We start from the raw sequence: 19846 nt of genomic DNA, 5'->3' as shown, positions 1-19846 counted from the left end.
AATGAAGGAGGCCATAAAAATCCGCTCTGCTCCTGCATTTCAGAGAGAGACTCTCTGAGGAGGGGCTACGTCTGCACAAAGGGGAGGCATGTCCGTCTCAGTGTCTCTAATGGTGGCAAATTTGACAGCATTGCAGACGATTTTGGCTTCATTTCCATAAAATGAAGGGGAATGGATGCATGCCTTCCATGTTTTGTTCAGTCATTGGATAGGGCCATGTGTGCCATTTGAATATTAGAACATTGATTCATTGACTTTTATTAAATAATAACAATAAAAAATCAATTTATTTGATGTATAAGATAATCAGACACGCAAATACACTGTACTTTTATTAGGCTATTTTTACATTATCTGACTATTTTCCTTGTGGGGTATTTTTTAAGGAGAAAGGCCTTACAAGTGTCAAACATGTGAGCGGACCTTCACGCTGAAGCACAGCCTGGTGAGGCATCAGCGTGTCCACAAGAAAAACGCGGACAGCAAAGGGACAGAGGGTGCCCAGGATCCTGAAGAAGTAGACGGAGGAAGAGACACCAGTGCTGCAGACGGAGACGAGCTTCAGAGTTCCTCTGGAAGTGAAAGCGAGGCAGCTGCTCCTACCGAGAATGAGACTGAGAGGAATAAGTCAGCGCCTCGGGCCGAGGATGGTACAGGAAAAGCAGCCGAGGAATCCACAGATAAACAACAGACGGTAGACAAAGATATTGACATCAAGGTAGAGAAAGATTCCACAGTGGAACCACCCAAAGAGTCTCAGACGAAGGAGCCCCAAGAAGAGGGACCTAAAGCAGAGGCCTCTATGGACTTTCACACACCTGGAAAAACAGAGCCCAAAGAGAAGGGGGATGCTGGTCTTACAGATGACCAGGGAGCTGACAACAAGCCTGTTCCTTAAGGATTCAAACAGGGCTATTGTTTCGGTGCCATACATCAACAACAATCTTCCACAAACACTAAAAGGCCACAGCCTGGCGTCCAAAACTGTCGAGACGAAACTGGAGACTTCAATTTTGCAATTTAAGAAATGCGTTTTTTTTTTTGTTTTTTTTTCTCAATGCCTTAATTATTTTCTTTTCAAAAATATTCGGATCAATACGTAACTGGACAGTATCATTTTTAATCAATTGTATATGGTTGTGTTTTTTAATTAATCAGTTATAAGACTTTATATCAGATTAGTACCATTTTTTTGTATGATAAGACGGTGGTTATATTAGCGCCATTTATAATGTATTATTCTTAAGTCAATTCCAGTTTGTTTTTAGTCTTTTTTTGCTTAAAGGGCACCCTACAGAAGAAGTGCCTGAGACCTATTTTCCTTTTTGGAATTCTGAGATGAGTCTTCATTAGAGGTTTGGAGGTATCTTTGTGTAAACTCAGTGGCCTAGTGTTCCTTTTTGTTTTCTGTCGGGGTGATCATCGGTCAGTTTGATTATCGGCAATATTTGCCTGTTGTGTACGTTTTTGTTTTTTTTCTCTCTCTCTCTCTTGAACTTCACTGATAAATGATGCTCTCTGGAGTGATCATAGCTGGCAGTTGAGACAGCTCCCCCTGGTGGTTTGGGGTGTTAAGCCTGACATTAAGACGCTGGCCATGGGTAAAAGCTTGTACAGCCACAGTTCAAGGGAAATTCCACTGATTTTTTTTAGTTTTTTTTTTTTTTTATGTCCAATGGAAAATAACTTTCAGTGTGTATTTTTAAAAATCCATTTATGGTGGAGAGGTGCATTCAGAGAAAATAATCCTCAAAGAAAACATGATATCATATTTAATACTAGTTTAATGGATATTGTTTTGTTGTAGACATCATGACAACTGGTATATATCATTACCATTGTAAAACAATACGAACCGGTCAGTTGACTCAACTATTTCACAAAGTCAAACTGCTGTGAATGATCTCAAGTCGAGAAGTCAGTGGAATTTCTCTAATAGAAATCAGATAAAACAGAAATAATCAGTTATTTACACTGGGCATTGTGATCCATTATCCATTGGATCTTATCTTAAACCGCATGAACGGTAGCAGTCTTGGTTGATTCCAGTGTAGTGGACCACTCCGTCTTCCACCATGCGGTGTGTATAAACCTGCATGGGCCAATTTCATCGGCTTCATTGAGCTTTTTCCCCACGTCTTCGGTGTCTTTACGTTCCGCACTTTGTGTTTAGTTACAGTGTGAATCCAAGTGCATTTTTCTGTTTCCGTGGTGATGTTTGTGCTTGATACATGGGTTTTATACTTGAAATATCCCTGCTGTCGTTAGCCTTTTCCTACTAAAACAATGCTGTTCGCACTGCCGTCTGCTCTTTACCGGTTAGTACCTCAACAGTTAGCGAATCGAACCTCATAGACTTCCTTCTGTGGACTAGGGGTTACCTCTAAGGCCTTATACCATGTGACCGAACATGCTTCACCCCAATCAACAATGGAATGCTGTGTCTCAGAGCCAAATACATCTATGCAATGTTACAGCTCCAGCGAGAACCTGGACAGAGAGCATATCACGGATATTTGTTAAAGGTCTTACTGTTGAGACGAGTAAGCTTCAATATGATCTATGTGTCCAGGACTGTTAAAATAGGTTGTGTAAACCAAGCAGAACACTTAATTTATTATTAAATAAGTACAAAAAAAAAATCCCTGGACTAGTAGTGCCATTTGGTTTCAGCATCAGATAGGTGCTCTCTCTCTTGTCTGTTGACGAGATGACCCCGGTGTCAATCACCTGTTACTATGGTGACCTAGTAAAGGGTTTTTTTTTTAAATAGACTTAATATTTACATTAATTTTATACATCATATTTCAATGGTATTGGGCATCTATAGTATTGTAAGGCATATAGAGTCTTAACAGTCAAGAGCTGTTGGTTTTCATTTTGTAAAGTTTCTAAAGCTGAGGTTCAAGGAACAGTGTTCAAGGAAACACAAAAATGTCACTATATTTTTGCGGAAACAAATCATTTTTTTTCCTACTATATATGTTTATGAGAAATGTGTACTTGCTTATTGTTTGTAGTATGTATGCGCAATTATATCAGCAATAGAGAACACACTGAATATTTTATGTATTTATTAATGATGTTGGAGAAAGTGCTCAGAGCTCATGCGAGAAGCCATGTGGACTCCCTTACGTTGCTACAAGGAGAAAAAGAAGTCGGACTGTAGCACTGAACAATCTTGAAGTTCTTTATATTAGCAGTTCTTTTATGGATCACAATCTGACACCTGAGCTGTTTGCCATTCATTTCGTATTTTCCGTTTGTCTGTGTTTGTTTGCATTCATCTTTACCGCAGCCCCCACCACCACCACCACACGTGCATTAACTAAATATGTAATTGTTACAGATCCCGTTGCGTTTGAATTAGTTGTAGAGTAGTGATTTGTTTTGCATGTCTAATTAATTTGATTGGTTATCAGATGTATCTCTTTCTCAGGGCCTTGTTCAAGTTATGCAGAAATATTCTACGCTTTGCACGTAAACTAGAAAGTGCGTTCTCCTTTCTACAGCGAGCAAAGCAATCACTACAGTTGCTACATGCACATGAATGTGAATTTCTTCAGGAAAACCAACTGCCTTTGGCCTCATCTCAATGCTGTATTTGTTGTCATCTTCATTTTCTTCCTCTTTTTCTTCATTCTCTGTAGTTCATTCTGTTGTTTTAACCCTCCCGCTGTTTGTGTTGTATCACTGTCGGATGACTGCATTTGTCAAAGGGATTGCACATGTCTCCTGTATTTGTTCAGTTTTAGAAAGCTAAAGTTTGTTCAGCCCTGTTATTTGATTAAATCATTCAAACAATAAATATACACTAAGAAAGAGTGAGAAATTAAATACAAATCTGTTTTTTGGTTTTACGTTCTCGGTGCTTGTCATTGATTTTTCCAGTTTTGTAAATAATGATTTTGTTCACCTTCTTTTTCTGTAGTAACTCTAATCACATTTGATCACATTTAGAGCTCAGGTACTGATGAATAATTAGCCTTAAAAAAGCCAAACCAAATAATGGTTTGGTCAGAAGCAAATAAACCTAAAATCAATTATACATAAGAAATTTGTATTTCAACAACCATGCAAGAATTGTTAGCCCACAAAAACACCCCCCATCAGATAAACAGCACTTAATGTTCATCACTGAGATATGAGACGAAATCAAACTCCACTCTCACTTCGTATCTGGAAACATTTGATGCCTGAAACAGGATAAAACACTTGTGTAATGTTCATCCCCAGCTATTGCAGCATCGCAAAGTTAACTTACTGAATTTGAGAGAAAAAAACATGTTCTCAGGGCATCCATTTTGTGTTTGATCAAAACGACACAAGCTTTATAATTGTCAGCTTGAAATTTACAAGGAAATGTTTCCCACTAATACAATGTTTGTGCTGAATACAGTGTGTGATAAATTCAATATAAAAACAGTATGGTTTCTTTGCGGAACATTTGTGGCTTAAAACCCATGTGTTTAGTTAGCATGTGTTTTTTATTCATTATGGTTGACATTAGCAGTCAGTGGCCCGACTGAGAAATTTCATTTTATATGATCTGAAGGACACGGATTCAAACAGCCAGGATTTCTGATGTCATAAACCTGAGGAAGCAATCCTGTCAACTAGGTTGAGAGTTGAGGCATTTGAGCAGGACTAATTGCATATTAATTGATCTGCTGACTGAAGGTAAAAGTGTAGTGTCTTAATAGGTGATCTTTCTCGGCAGCAACTTCTAAATCTCATTTTGATGATCTGAGCTGGGTTTTGAGAGATTTAATTAATTAAATCTGAACTTTGAAAGAGCATAGGGAGAACATAAGTGGAAAAAACGATGTGGCAGAGTGAATTATTGAGGCTTCTCTAAAATATGAATGACTCGTGTTTTCTGTGCTGGGGAAGGGGAGGGAGGGCAATCCTTTGACGTATGGTCAGGGATCACGTCGTTCATTCGCTTATCAGCCACTTACCCTGCCCCCAAACGGATACCTTTTCGGCTTCCGTACCCACGTTCTCAGTATTGTGAGTGGAGCTTTTATGAGATTAACAGCTCTTTTTTTGCCCTCGTAGTGTTTTGTCCTTGATTTCTCCGTTTATAAAATGAACAGCGAGAGATTTTCCGATGTTCCGTCGATTGTTCCGGGGCAGTTTGATGACGCAGAGGAGTCGGCAAGGTGAGAGTAAATATTAGCAGCTAAAGGCTAACAGTGGTACTGTTGTTGTTGGTTTAAAAGTCGGTTTTAAGGCTTGTATTGGCTTTAAAGCTGCTTCTTTAGAGGCTAGAATAATGTACTCTCCGGCCAAATACACGTAATTTAGATGTGTAATGCCTCTGTAAACTGTTCAGTTTCACAGCACTTAAAATACTGAAAAGTTCAGTAACAAAGTGGATTTAAATGCAGGTTTTGCTCATTTCCGATAGAAACATATAGCAAAACAGTTTAGAAATATATGTGACCATTGAGACTGACAAAGCCTCAAGAAATTTTAAATATTTTACTTAATGTATTATGTTCTTAAGTAAAATCTGTTGATATTCAAAGAGCAAATATCTTTTATTAAATTAAATTCTTTTTCAGTCATCGACTAAGCCATTAAAACTAAAATATTTAGAAGTTATTTCCAAGATTAAAAATTCCCCAATGTCTTAGAAGTGGTTTAGATATAATTTTAACCATTGTCTTGGCCTACGGTTCAAGAGCCCCAGTCCCAAAACAGGATTTGTCAGTTAGTTTTATGACGTCAGAAACCATGGATGAGTTTGTTTATTTTGACGCCTACAGTTTCAAAGCCAGAAATGTCAGCCATGGTTTTGACTGCTTAATCCAATTATGATTTTATGTGGTGTATAAAGAAAGCACCACAGACACTCGTTTATTGTGAATGGTTTATGTAAAGTTTAAAGTTAGTTTGTTAATGATATTAGATTATATAAATACTTTAAAATTCATTATTAAACAGTTATAACACATGAATTTAAAGGACAATACCTAACTGTTTCTGTTTGAACTCAGATTTTCTCACTTCTTTCTCTTCTACACTAATGTTGTTTTATTTCCATTTTAATAGGAATTCTACTCCTTATTTTATGTTCTATTTTACCTTTATACGTCTTATTTTATATTATTAAACCCAAATTAAACAATGTATTAATTGTTTATAGGGGTAGCTTTTTTTGGCTTTCCCAATGCATTAAACAGAAGCCAGACTTTTTCAGCCTCAAGGATGTAATACCTAATGTATATTAATAGAAACATATATATTCCCCAGTGACTCAGAAGTGAGCCAGAGTACAGGCCAGCCTCCAACACTGGACAAGCTCAGTGGAGTGAGCTTACAGACTTTGTCCCTTGAACCTTCACAGCAAGATGATGATGACGAAGAAGAGGAGGAGGAACAAGAGGACTATGATTGGGACTGGTGTGAGTCAACAGGAGATTTTACCAAGCGCTACGCCGCAGTGAGGCCTTGCAACAATCAACAGGTAGCCGTTACAATATTCCAAATAATGAATGAAATGCTTCATCCTTTAATCCAAAAATGTATGGTGTAAAAGTCAACAACATCATTGTACATTGATAATAAAACCCAGTGCATTTTACTATCACTTGTAGTGTGTGTGTGTGTATATAGCTTAGTAAATCCTATTCATTTGGAACCCTCCTAAATCTGTAATGTGCTTTTAATGTATTGTGGGTTATTTATTTATTTGTTTATTTATTGTGTCTGTGTTGTTTTTAGGCAAATCGACAAAACTCAAAATTACATAACATGAGCACTCCATCAGATAAGGTCCTGAGGAAGTATGAAAACAAAATAAATCTTGGTAAGGACAGTGTTTCATCACCAAAAAACACAGAGCTATAAAATAAAGAAGAAAAATCTCTATAGACAGATGTTGGAGATTATAAAGATGTAAATGTTTTTATTCATCAGACTAAGCTTTGTGTGTTGATTCTATTTTCCAGATAAACTGGACTACGCAGATTCGGTTATCAACAAGGTCACAGTGATGCAAAAACAAAGAGATGCAGACACGTTAGTGTTATATATTTTCTTTATCAACTTCAGTTTTTTTTTTTTTTGTTGTTTTTTAAACACATATGTCAGTTTATTGGCGGCACAGTGGCGCAGGAGGTAGTGTCACAGTCACAAAGCTCCAGGGGCCTGGAGGTTGTGGGTTCGGTTCCCGCTCCGGGTGACTGTTTGTAAGTAGTTGGTGTGTTCTCCCTGTGTCTGCGTGGGTTTCCTCCGGGTGACTGTCTGTGAGGAGTGTGGTGTGTTCTCCCTGTGTCTGTGTGGGTTTCCTCCGGGTGCTCCGGTTTCCTCCCACAGTCCAAAAACACACGTTAGTAGGCGACTCAAATGTGTCCGTAGGTGTGAATGTGTGAGTGTGTGTTGCCCTGTGAAGGACTGGTGCCCCCTCCAGGGTGTATTCCCGCCTTGTGCCCAATGATTCCAGGTAGGCTCTGGATCCACCGCGACCCTGAACTGGATAAGGGTTACAGATAATGAATGTCAGTTTATTTTGTTTTTGCACAGTAAAATTGATCCCAGACACTTCAACAATCTCTTGTATTGTTTGCGTAGGTATCGGGTTAAGGATAAGTCAGACAGAGCTACAGTAGAACAGGTATGAGTCATTGGAATGGTTAATAGATAAACCTTAACAATAATTTGAAAAAAAAAATAATAATAATAGATAAATAAACGAATAAGTGTTATTGTAAAGCATGCTAACTGTTCACTTTTGTAGGTCTTGGACCCCAGAACCCGCATGATTCTCTTCAAAATGCTCAGCAGAGGAATAATCTCAGAAATCAACGGCTGTATCAGCACAGGCAAAGAGGTAGCTACGAGGCCTTTTTCATGCTGTGTATAATATGTTATAAAACCCAAGAACAGCACTTATATATATTTTTCGGGTTAGCCCAAGCATTGTTCTCTACTTGTCTCATACCTAAATTGGTTTCTGATATTTACTTTTTGTTCTTTCTGATTCTTAAGGCCAATGTTTACCATGCAACCACAGCAAAGGGGGAAAGTCGAGCCATTAAGATTTACAAGACGTCCATTCTGCTTTTTAAAGACCGAGATAAATACGTCAGTGGAGAGTTCAGGTGAGAAACATGAGCCTTTACATGTTGTTCACACAAGTCCACTTGCTTGTCACAAGTCAGTAATCGTTAATTACAATGCTTTAGGTTTCGACACGGCTACTGTAAAGGGAACCCGAGGAAGATGGTCCGAACGTGGGCAGAGAAGGAGATGAGGAATTTGATCAGGTTGGTATGAGGCTTTAATCACTCATTTATGGCTTTTTAGCAAGTGTTCTGATTCAAATATAGGCCACTACAGTGTTAGGAGTCTTGCTCATGTACACTAATTAGTGTAGTGTGCTTGTCAGAGTGACCCAACATCTCCCCTGAAATCAGGCGTAATTAATTCTTTGTCCTCGTGCTGCTGCTCTTCTAGTAGAAAGGCTTCAGAGTGGGTTTGGAACATTGCTGTGCATACAGAGCCTTGCGAAAGTATTCCTTGAAAGTTTCAACCTTTTGCCACATTTCAGGCTTCAAACATAAAGATATAAAATTGAAATTTTTTGTGAAGAATCAACGAGTGGGACACAATCATGAAGTGGAATGAAATTTATTGGATGTGTCAAACCTTTTTAACAAATAAAAAACTGAAAAGTGGGGCGTGCGATATTATTCGGCTCCTTTACTTTCAGTGCAGCCAACTCACTCCAGAAGTTCAGTGAGGATCTCTGAATGATCCAATGTTGTCCCAAATGACTGATGATGATAAATAGAATCCATCTGTGTGTAATCAAGTCTCCGTATGAATGCACCTGCTCTGTGATAGTCTCAGGGTTCTGTTCAAAGCGCAGAGAGGAAGAGTGGCAAGACGAAAGCCATTTCTCAAAGATATCCATAAAAAGTCTCGTTTAAAGTTTGCCACACACCAAACATGTGGAAGAAGGTGCTCTGGTCAGATGAAACCAAAATCGAACTGTTTGGCCACAATGGAAAACGATATGTTTGGCGTAAAAGCAACACAGCTCATCACCCTGAACACACCATCCCCACTGTCAAACATGGTGGTGGCAGCGTCATGGTTTGGGCCTGCTTTTTGTCAGCAGGGACAGGGAAGATGGTCAAAATTGATGGGAAGATGGATGGGGCCAAATACAGGACCATTCCAGAAGAAAACCTGTTGGATTCTGCAAGAGACCTGAGACTGGGACGGAGATTTCTCTTCCAACAAGACAATGATCCAAAACATAAAGCCAAATCTACAATGGAATGGTTCACAAATAAACGTATCCAGGTGTTGGAACGGCCAAGTCAAAGTCCAGACCTGAATCCAATCGAGAATCTGTGGAAAGAGCTGAAGACTGCTGTTCACAAACGCTCTCCATCCAACCTCACTGAGCTCGAGCTGTTTTGCAAGGAAGAATGGGCGAGAATTTCAGTCTCTCGATGTGCTAAACTGATAGAGACATACCTCAAGCGACTTGCAGCTGTAATTGCAGCAAAATGTGGCGCAATTTAATGTTAACGCAAGGGGCCGAATAATATTGCACACCCCGCTTTTCAGTTTTTGTTAAAAATATTTGACACATCCAATAAATTTCATTCCACTTCACGATTGTGTCCCACTTGTTGCTGATTCTTCACAAAAATTTTATATCTTTATGTATGAAGCCTGAAAAGTGGCAAAAGTTTGAAAAGTTCAAGGGGCCGAATACTTTCGCAAGGCACTGTATTTGATGACATTCAAGTAAAAAAAAAAATACATATTTATTTTGTTCTGTCTATATTTGTGTTGTAATAAATCTTTTTTGAGTTCACAGTTTGCTCTAACTCTGTTTTCGTTTCAAGGCTTCAGACGGCAGGCATCCCAAGCCCTGAGCCCATCTTGCTCCGGAGCCATGTTCTGGTCATGGACTTCATCGGAAAAGATGACACGTATGTATGCTTGCTTTATGTTTACTAAGACTAATAAATCTTTTGAAATCATTACACCATTTAAATATTTAAAATTCTTGTGTTAACTACTGTCTGTGTTCTGATCCCAGGCCTGCTCCTCTGTTGAAGAATGCTGCTCTGTCTGAATCCAAAGCTCGAGAACTGTATCTGCAGGTCATCCAGAACATGAGGCTGATGTATCAGGATGCTCGGCTGGTGCATGCTGACCTCAGCGAGTTTAACATGCTGTAAGTCACACTTGGGCTTTGTGTAAAGCTTTAGAGACGCACCCACTGCTTTTGTATATGAGTCATTTCAGTTGCCAGAGTGTTTGATGCGGTATATCTGTTACATTTAGGCTGTATTGCTGCTCTAATTTCGGTTAATCTTTGAAGCCTACTTTTGTCGTACAAATGTTTGTTTATTTGTTAATTATCAAGTTAAAAATTGACGGCTGTGGGGGAGGTGGATTGAGATCTTTTCCGTCTCTTACAGGTATCATGATGGAGATGCCTATATCATAGACGTTTCTCAGTCTGTGGAGCACGACCATCCACACGCCTTGGAGTTTCTCCGTAAAGACTGCAGCAATATCAATGGTGGGTTGGTTAACATTACACACTGTTTTATAGACTGAAAAAAGCATCTCGAGGTTTCACCTTGTTTTGCATTCGGTTCCCCCAAATTTCCAGGCCAGTGTATGATTTAATCTAAATGCAGCTCTGTGAAATTGAAGGAGGACATTCTGAGTGAGGGGAGTCCCATTGTTAATTCATTTAGCAGAACAGGGTGGACGTCTCAGTGCTGCACCAACCCACAAAAAAGACTTGAATATGCTTCATATCAAATCACATTTTTTGTATGAATTATAGATTACATCTGAATTAACTATTTAATCTTTTTCTTTTCTTTGTTTTTAATGACATTAGACTTCTTCCAGAAGCATAACGTTGCAGTGATGACCGTGAGGGAGCTTTTTGAGTTTGTCACAGACCCCTCCATCACAAAAGACAACATCAACCAGTATCTAGACAAGGTTTGTGTGGCTCAACTGGTATTATTAAAGGCTGTTGTTAGTACGTCTGCCAATATAGGTCCATCATATAAGTGTAAAGTGGGAGGGGCGTTTGCTATTTATATACTGTCAAAAGGCTGTTTTTGTTTGTATTTTTAAACTTACACTTGGAAAGTAAAGTCAAGTCATGTTTATCTGATAAAATATTTAAAACTTTACATTGACACACCTGCAACATGGTCCTGATTTTCTATGTAACACAGCACTGCTGCTCATTATTTATATATATATTTATATATATATATACACACATACATACATGGGTATTTGGATCAGATTCTGTTGAATTGTCATAAACTGCTTTACATTTATTTTTATGCACACTGTTTTCACAGGCGATGGAGATAGCTTCAGCAAGAACAGCAGAGGAGAGATCCAACCAAGACAAAGTGGATGAGGAGGTGCAAATAATTCATATATAGTGTCCTATAGACTGTAATTCCTGCGTACACTACAGAGAGTTGATCTATTTTCCTGTGTCAATATCAGGTATTCAAGAAAGCCTACATTCCTCGTACTCTTAACGAAGTGAGTCATTATGAACGGGATGTGGACACTATGATGAACAGGGATCAGGAGTCCGAGAACGTCCAGGATGACAGTGTGAGTGCCTTTGTCCTGAAAACTGTTGGAGAAGGAGATGATGTGCACTGCTGACTGTTTCTTTTTTTTAATGATAGATCCTGTACCAGACAGTTACGGGCCTCAAAAAGGACCTTTCGGGCGTGCAGACGGTAAGAGATTTCAAATAAATTATTGATTTCAGTCGCTCATTCTTGGTGTACTCACTCCATGGAAAATGCTGTGTTTAATATCAGGGATGCCAAAGAACAGAATAAATCCAAACCCAAGTGAATGCTTGCAACAACATAAGCCATTAAGTAGTGACCCAAGTAAAGGTTAAAGCATAAGGAAAATCATATCAGATCTTTTTCATTTCAGTGTCAGAAAAAAGTGGTGTGTACACCTTCTCTGTTCTTCTGCAGGTTCCCTCCTTGCTGGAGAAGTGTGCTGAAGCTGAGGGGTCGAGCAGTGAAGATGATGAGGACTCTGGAGCAGAAGGCACGCAAGAAAATAGTGAACAGGACCCGGCACAGGCTCTGGATAAAAAGGTACAAAGGAAAGAGGGTTGTGTACCGATATTAACAAGGAGAAAATCTAACTCTGTATTTACTCACGTGGTGTCTGAACAAGCTTCTACACTGCACCAGTTATGCACTAAAGGTACACTGTAAAAATGTCTTGTACATTTTACAGTAAAATACTGGCAGCAGAGTTCCCAGCCATTTACCGTATTTTTACAGGAACACTACTGTATTTCAAATTTACAGCATATTACTGTAATTGAATAATACAATAATTTACTGTAAATACTGCGATTTACAGTAAAATACTGGCAGCAGAGTTCCCAGCCATTTACCGTATTTTTACAGGAACTCTACTGTATTTCAAATTTACAGCATATTACTGTAATTGAGTAATACAATAATTTACTGTAAATACTGCGATTTACAGTAAAATACTGGCAGCAGAGTTCCCAGCTATTTACCGTATTTTTACAGGAACATTACTGTATTTCCAATTTACAGCATATTACTGTAATTGAATAATACAACAATTTACTGTAAATACTGCGATTTACAATAAAACACTGTAGCAGACTTGCTGTAAGTTGACAGCAATTTTTTACAGTGTATTTATGTATTTTATTTTCTATCCTCCTCAGGAAAGGAAGAAATTGGTCAAAGAAGCTCAGAGAGAGAAACGAAGAAACAAAGTGCCCAAGCATGTGAAAAAGCGCAGGGAGAAGGTTTCCAAGATGAAGAAATGACGATGAAAATGAGGGAATCGGTGTACGAGCAGAAAGAATAGAAGACGCTTGTAGGGACATGGTCACAGTTTTTAACATAGCTGAGGAAATCTTAGGCTGCAGATGAAATCCAAGAGAACGGATTTAAAAAAACAAATAAAACTCTCAAATACAGCCAAGAGATTTTAATAAATATCTGAAATTGCCACAGCAGGTCTTCTAGCATAGTAATAATTTTAATGTAATGTTTACATCAAAATGTACAAATACTATGTATTCATATATTTGAACAAAATATACAAAGACATGCTGCAAAGACATGTTTCATTTAGCATTATTTCATAAGTTAAGACGGAGACGAATGCTTTTTTTTAAAAATTCAAGCAAAGTATCAGTCATGAAATCAGTGCACATATGTTTTAAAATATATTTGGGGTTTTAGGAAGGTATTTGTATGTTTTTAAGGTATTTACAGTTAAACACAAAACATCAAATATAGAGAAGGTACAAAACTATATCATAACATGCACCAACTAATGGGTTCATGGGTACATTGTAACAAAAGGAGACACCTCTTAAAAAGACTGACAGACTGACCATTGTTACATCCAAAATAGAGGCATGCCTCTCGATTTACAAGTCTTGGATCCAAGTGTTGACTGCAGTGAAACGGTTTTAATTTGAGGCTCGGTGGGGGTGAGAGGAGGTGAGTTAGCGAATGCCCTCTACGTAGTTGGCGGGCAGCATGCCCGAGCGTCCGGTCCTCTGCACCGTGCCGTACAGCCAGCCTTCATCTATGGGCTGCACACTGTGGATCACATCGCCGTCTCGAAACGACACCTCGTCACAGTCCTGAGCTGTGTAGTCATACAAAGCCCTGTAAACACTCTGAGAGAGGTCAGCGTTAATGAACATATTTGCCCTTTTATCCCAAATGTATGAATGTATATAATAGAAAGTCATACCCAAATAACAGTGTAAACAGTGAACAAAAAAACGTTTTTACGGATAAAAACTGTAAAACTGACCAGCAAAGATTTGAATAAATTGATTAACTTTAGGAAATTGTGGTTTAGAACTTTTTGTTTACAGTTGGAGTGATGCATGCTGGGAATAACTGGTTCTTATCTGCTTTTAGAAAGAAGCCCAAGTTGGCGAACGGAGCCACACTCAAAACATAAAACACATTGAAAAGGCTTGTTGGATGAGAGCTCACCATGGTAGAGGGATGTGATCGTTGCTGCATTGACCTGAGGGAGTGCATGCTTGTCTGATGCATGTAGCTGTGACCCTGGTTGTGTCCACTCGGGTAGTACGCCCCAGGAAGGACAGGCGCTATATACAAACAGACAGAAATAGCACAGAGGAAAAAGGCATGTACCGTTTACAATTACAGTGAAGTCTACATTACAGTGAGTGTTGTGTTATATTGTGATGAAGTGAGATGCATGGTCTGCTTTACAAACATTTCACTGGACAGGAGTCTGTATTGTGGGACTCGTGTTTTGTTTACGAGTTTTGAAGATGCAAAGCTCACCCACAATGACGCCTGGCCTCCGGTCCATTTCCATGATGTACTGATGGACACCCTGTTGTGTTGTGCTGCTGCTCATGGTCTGATTGTTGGGCCTCCCCTGCGCTCGAACAAGATAAGACCCTTGCATGTCCTGAGTGACCCCGTGCAACCCTGGCATGTCATAATCCTTATGGTATTTTACCTGCATGAAAATGTGGAAGATACACCACTGCAGAATGAGTGCCAACAAAGTGCCACATATCTGCAGGACACCATATGGACATAGTGTTTCGTTACAAGAATAATGACACCTTTTGTAGGCGAATAAGAAGCAGGTTAAAGAGTAAATCTTGATAAACATGACACTGTTATATTAAAAAACACAGGCCTTACGTTGCTGATCTGATCCTGGGCTTTCTTCAGTCTCTGCACCTCCGGTGTGTCCACAAGAAATCTGAGACCACGGCCCTTACTGTCCTCAAAATCTTTCCTGTATTTCACCTATGGGTCAAAAAATGGAGAAATCCGAGTTACATACAGGATGGATTTGAGAAATCTAAATATTGAAAAACAACTCCACCATTGGTGAATCTGATGAGTAACTTGTACATTTTCAAGCTTGAAGTCTTGTTTCTGGTCGTGCCTCACCATTTCGGGCGTTCCAAAACAAGACTTAAGTTTGACCAGAACGATCAAAGACCACAAAGAGTGTTCTTCGTTGTTGCTATGGTTTCCTTCTTGCTACTTTTTTAAGGAATTACATTTTTTGCTCAGTGTCTTTTCTGATGAAGGTGTCAGGAACTCTGACTACTGCCAAAATAATGGAAGTGAATTCTCGTGAATTCTGCCTCTAGAATCTGCCAACCTGACTCCTGTTGGTAAAGAGCCAGAGTTAACCAAAAGGGTCGGGTAAATGCTGCAAAATGGCCGCTCAGTAAACCGTGAAAAAGGGGCCTGGCCGGTAGAAAGGGAATCAGATACATGAAGTAGCAACAGCAAAGATAAAACTGAACGCCCTGATTGCTATTTTGTAGTGTTTCCATGAGGTGTTAGTCTGAAAGCCTGGGCCAGAACCTGAACAACAAGGGCTTGGCAGCATGCTGTTGTTTGCCAGGTGGAGAACCGAGGGGGACCGGCCAGCTCACCGCTGAGTGGACAGCTGCCTTGCTTTTCTCCGTGCTGACCTCGAAGTGTCACACCCAATCTCACACTGGCAACAGAAGAGCTCGCCGGACGAGCTAAGACACTCTCTCTCTCTCGTGGTTGTCCTCCTTCCCTTGATCTTCCACCTTTGATTATTGTTTTATAACATTGTTACAAGTGCTACAACATGGCTGACCAGCTGAGTTTTTTTTTCTGTACATAGAACTAACCTTTTAATTGCTCTTTATTTTCCAACACATGAAAGGAGCAGTCGGTAGTTTTTTTTTGTTTTGTTTTTTTTTACTTGCATTGAATTCAGAATCATTGTGATACTTCACTGAGCCACTGTGGTTGTTACTCCAACTTCAGCACTGCAGAAACTACACTATGTACATTTTGGAGGAGGGGCGCAAAACTGCTTTAGTTTTGCACTGGAGCTAACACTTTAGCACTGCGCTAACTGCATGCCTCTAACATCACAAACGCATCAAACTTCTTTTCAGGGAACCTGTTATCAGTTTATGAACGGATCTCGAAATTTCAAACACACGTATTCTGACGTGTGGGCTCACTCCACTCCTGGAAACCTCTGTTTTGTCACCTACTCTCCTTTGAAATATTGAGAATCTAATCAGAGAATATCCCTCTGGAACCATTTTCAGTCCCTTTTGGCTGCAAACCTCTCCAGCTCTGTATTGATCAGGCTGAATGACTACAGTTTATCTGAAAGTGTTTTTAAAGAACAGTGGAGGGTTGCCGTACCTGACTCTGCAGCTCACTCTGCTGTCTCAGGCGCAGATTTTCAGGGGTATCAGCCACAATGGTAAACGTCTGTTTTGGGTAGTGCCTGGAGGAGAAGGAAAAGCCATTTATGGGGAGCATGAAGACCGTCAGCTTATAAAGAAGTTGAAAGAGACTGTTGGCAGAAAAACATAAACTATGCTTTGTGTGTGGGTAACAGGCATGTCATCAGCAAAGCTTCAGGGCTGGATGCTGTTCTATATTTGACTGAGCTGCTCATTTGGAAGAATATGTTGATGCAGATCCTCAGACCAGCCCCCTCCCCAACTTGCAGATCATCAAAAGTGCTATTTTTAAGTGCTGACGTTTGTACAACATACGAATTGCAGTAGGGTTTCTTCTCGTATCCTTTGTAGTTGTTCATGTTGAGGGTCATTTTGCACACCTCACAGTGGAAGCAGCCTTTGTGCCAGTACTGAGAAGTAAACAAATCAAGAAATAAACATGTAAACATGCACATAATCCACAGTCAGTGTAAGGCTTACAGATGCAGGCAGTGCAACAGAGTTACCAGTCAACATCCCATTGAAAAGGAACTGCAGCTCTCAAGTGATCAGTACAAAGAAAAGAGTAATACCTTGTCCAAGCAGTTCACCTTCTCTGTAGCGTAGACTATTTTGCCACAGCGTGCACAATGAGGGTTCATTTTGGAGCATTAGATCCGGATCACCGCTGACTAAACCTTCTCTGGGTTCAGTGCGCTCCAGTGCTGCCTGGCTCTCCGTAGCAGTGGATTGGATTGAAGTTGCGTGGATGCTCAGCTTATGGGGGCGTTTGCTGACTCTTTGGAAGGCGCTGGGAATGAGGACGAGCCTCAGATGAATCCGTGCCAAGCCATTCCCTGCTGCGCGCTCAGGAACAGAGCATAAACAGCATGCAGAAGACAATCACGTGAACTGAAAATCAGCAAAATATGTTCCTTTAAAGGAATGGTTTGGCAAAAAAAATCTAATTTACACAAAAAGGGATCTTCTTAAATGTTGCTAGTTCCTCATAGGCATCAAATCTAGATCACGTGGAGAGATAAAGGACGCTGTTGTGTAATCTCACGTCTCGTTTTGGGTTTAAGAGGAGCTCTCAGTTAAGTCTCAGAATTTTTTTTTGAAGCTCATGAAAATACATCGTGTGCCTCCTTTGGGTCCGATGCTGAATCCCCTTTAAAGCAACACTAGGTCCTATTTTTATCTTAAACTTACAGCTTAAAAGATCACTGTGATGTTCACTGGCTTATAATAGGGAAAATAGGGCCCCTGTTGTTGTTACTCTGAAATCAGCACAGGAGAAACTGTACTATGTAACTTTTGGAGGCGGGTAGGAAATTACCCCTATTCCTCTCACACAACCCCTTGAGTTCAGGTCAGTGCTGTAAAAGTGAATTACACTCTTCAACTGAAGGTAGAGTCTGGGAACAAAAAAAGCATATCTTACATAGTGTTGCTTTAAGTTTCCTGAGATATCATGTTGTTTTTGAGTTAGATGAACAGATTTTCACACACACACACACGTTTTAAAACATACTAAACCCAAACCCAGGTTGTCTGAATCCACCCTTGTGAGACTGATGTTGAACCACTGCAGTCTCATAGCAGAATACACACACTACACTTTGGTCACACACAGACACACACACACATATATATGCGTGTGTGTCTAACTGAGGGAAATGTCGAAAAAAGACCATCATTTGATGAGTCAGAGATGTTTTGAGCAGTCTTGGGGGATGGTGACTCTGCACCAGTGATACTATGACTTAAGGTTTTTTTTTTTTTTGCTAGTGCTTTATCCAAATTAAAAAATAAATAAAAATAAAAAGTATAGCTCTCAGCAGCGCACTTCGCATAAGAGTCGGAAATATTGATCCAATTATCCACAATTTAAAGCGAAACAAACAGGCCAGCAGAATTGCAGTGAAACCACGAGGGGGCAGTGACGACCACAGTTTTCATTCTAGTGAGAGTTCAATATAAACGTCTTACATCATGGTTTAATCACAGATTGTACATTAAGCACATTAGCCTCAGAATTACTTTTGAAATGAATTACTTTGGAAATACTGTGTTAAAAAAGAAGTTGCTAAGTGACTTAAAAGCCCCTCCTGTAAAAATGAATTGTTCACCCTTGAAAAAATATCATGCGTGAATTAAGAAGTCAAAGCCACGTTTAAGCAATTCTGCCATGAAACTGCAACGTTCCAAAGCCAGTATCAAACAAGCGGACTCTGGAAACTTGGGTTTTTATACGTCAAAAAACTATAGAACCAATCCAGTCAACTTTCAGGGCGGATTTTTCAAAACTGCAGGTGAGCGTTTACTGACTGCAGACAAAGGTGTAGAGTAATATTTGAGCTACTTTCGAGTTTTCAGGGGATTTTACTTAGTAAGAACGTCACAGTTTATAATTATAATAAACAGAGATTAGTTTTAGGGGTTAATTTGATGGCGGAAGTGGGACTTACGGTTCTGGACAAACTCCACCTCAGGTCACTGTGTGCAAGGGGTCTGAACCCTTAATAGAACAAAGCGCTTACAGAACAATAGTTCATAAATTAATTAAGCTTTGTGATATAGTAAGACAAAGACATCAAATTGCTGAGTCAAAATATTAAAATATTTTATAATTTTAATATATTGTATAGCTTGGTGAACAACTAAGAGAACGTATTTTACATTTTAATTCCTGTAAAATTCTGTACTGGAAAATATACATCTTCCAAAGGTGTCTTGTAAATAATGTACAGTACATGGGTGTATTGTAAAACACCACAGGCCAGTCGCAGGTGTCCCGTGTTGGTTTTGAAAGTGCACATAAACCTTCAAAAACCTGCACAGTTTCATTAAAGCATATAGGAGCTCTCCACAGATAATAAATCTGAGTTCCTGCATTTTAAACCATAAGCTACAGGCTAACGCCCACGTTCTCCAGCTTTATGGTAATAAGGCAAATGTTGTGTTTCCTGTCGTCGGCTCAACGGTTTCTGGGCTTTTCATAAGGCGCCAACGTTAATATGCGTTACACGCTAAATCATTACTCGAGCTGACCCTGAAACACGTACTGTCACTATGTAACGTTCCGTTTTATATTCAGTCATTAAATAGGTAAGAAACCCAAACTGTACGGAAACTGGTTTCTACCCTACCGCGTCCAGGTAAACGTTCAAAACTACATTTCTGCAACACGGGATTTAACCCGTGAACGCGCTGCGCGTACTCAGCACGACTGGTGCACTAGTGATTCATTTGAACTGTACGCAGCAAGGAATCGAACCACTGATTCAATGATTCATTTAGATGCAAATGTGATAGCAGATTTACTCAGCACAGTAATCAGAGTTCATGACTAAAGAAGTGATGGCGAAATAGTTATAAGCTAATAATAATAATAATAATACTAAATTGTATTTACTAGGAAGCTATCTCACAGAAAATCTATATGAATGTGGTTACGCGTAAACAAAACCAATGGTTACAAGTAACTACAAACACTGTTTACGTGTGTTTCCTCCGTGGACTCTGGTGTGCTCCCAAAGGCATAATAACAGA

The 19846-nt window shown here is 39.5% G+C and overlaps 3 protein-coding genes across 4 annotated transcripts in view; 2 read left to right on the top strand and 1 right to left on the bottom strand.

Moving 5' to 3' along the window:
* The window catches only part of LOC136679067 (ras-responsive element-binding protein 1-like), a 43366-nt gene extending 42308 nt beyond the window's left edge, over positions 1–1058 (top strand). The window contains exon 13 of the mRNA XM_066657348.1: positions 387–1058. Within this exon, the coding sequence (XP_066513445.1) occupies positions 387–898 (512 nt within the window). The 3' untranslated portion in view covers positions 899–1058. The remainder of the gene's footprint in view (positions 1–386) is intronic.
* A 3944-nt stretch (positions 1059–5002) lies between these two features.
* On the top strand, positions 5003–12898 carry LOC136678247 (serine/threonine-protein kinase RIO1-like). Its single transcript, XM_066656221.1, has 17 exons — positions 5003–5165; positions 6262–6475; positions 6733–6817; positions 6960–7029; positions 7582–7624; positions 7748–7840; positions 7999–8111; positions 8196–8276; positions 9876–9962; positions 10073–10210; positions 10458–10561; positions 10892–10998; positions 11373–11438; positions 11527–11640; positions 11718–11771; positions 12024–12149; positions 12764–12898. Exons 1-17 carry the CDS (start codon positions 5092–5094, stop codon positions 12866–12868), a joined length of 1674 nt encoding a protein of 557 aa, XP_066512318.1. The 5' UTR covers positions 5003–5091; the 3' UTR covers positions 12869–12898.
* Positions 12899–13553: 655 nt separating this feature from the next.
* On the bottom strand, positions 13554–19463 carry LOC136678248 (LIM zinc-binding domain-containing Nebulette-like). 2 transcript variants are annotated; one of them, XM_066656222.1, is made up of 8 exons: positions 19439–19463; positions 16885–17203; positions 16628–16722; positions 16269–16353; positions 14757–14864; positions 14385–14565; positions 14064–14182; positions 13554–13735 (listed from the first exon to the last, which is right to left on the bottom strand). In XM_066656222.1, the coding sequence occupies exons 2-8, from the start codon at positions 16951–16953 to the stop codon at positions 13559–13561; spliced, it is 834 nt and encodes a 277-aa protein (XP_066512319.1). In that variant the 5' UTR covers positions 16954–17203; positions 19439–19463; the 3' UTR covers positions 13554–13558. The 2 variants fall into 2 exon arrangements, with proteins under 2 accessions (XP_066512319.1, XP_066512320.1); XM_066656223.1 differs by lacking the exon at positions 19439–19463 and adding an exon at positions 18763–18783.
* Between the last annotated feature and the right edge of the window lie 383 nt (positions 19464–19846).

The sequence above is a fragment of the Hoplias malabaricus genome, chromosome Y (genome assembly GCF_029633855.1).
Source record: "Hoplias malabaricus isolate fHopMal1 chromosome Y, fHopMal1.hap1, whole genome shotgun sequence".
Lineage (NCBI taxonomy): Eukaryota > Metazoa > Chordata > Actinopteri > Characiformes > Erythrinidae > Hoplias > Hoplias malabaricus.
This window is presented reverse-complemented; position numbering and strand designations above follow the sequence as displayed.

Coding starts and splice junctions, on each gene's coding strand:
- LOC136678248 (XM_066656222.1), bottom strand. CDS start 16,953: ATGAACCCTCATTGTGCACGCTGTGGCAAAATAGTCTACGCTACAGAG. Junction 16,723..16,884: donor AGGTGAACTGCTTGGACAAG/GTATTACTCTTT, acceptor TTTACTTCTCAG/TACTGGCACAAAGGCTGCTT. Junction 14,865..16,268: donor AGAGTGAGCTGCAGAGTCAG/GTACGGCAACCC, acceptor TTTGACCCATAG/GTGAAATACAGGAAAGATTT.
- LOC136678247 (XM_066656221.1), top strand. CDS start 5,092: ATGAACAGCGAGAGATTTTCCGATGTTCCGTCGATTGTTCCGGGGCAG. Junction 7,030..7,581: donor AAACAAAGAGATGCAGACAC/GTTAGTGTTATA, acceptor TTGTTTGCGTAG/GTATCGGGTTAAGGATAAGT. Junction 11,641..11,717: donor AGAACGTCCAGGATGACAGT/GTGAGTGCCTTT, acceptor TTTTAATGATAG/ATCCTGTACCAGACAGTTAC.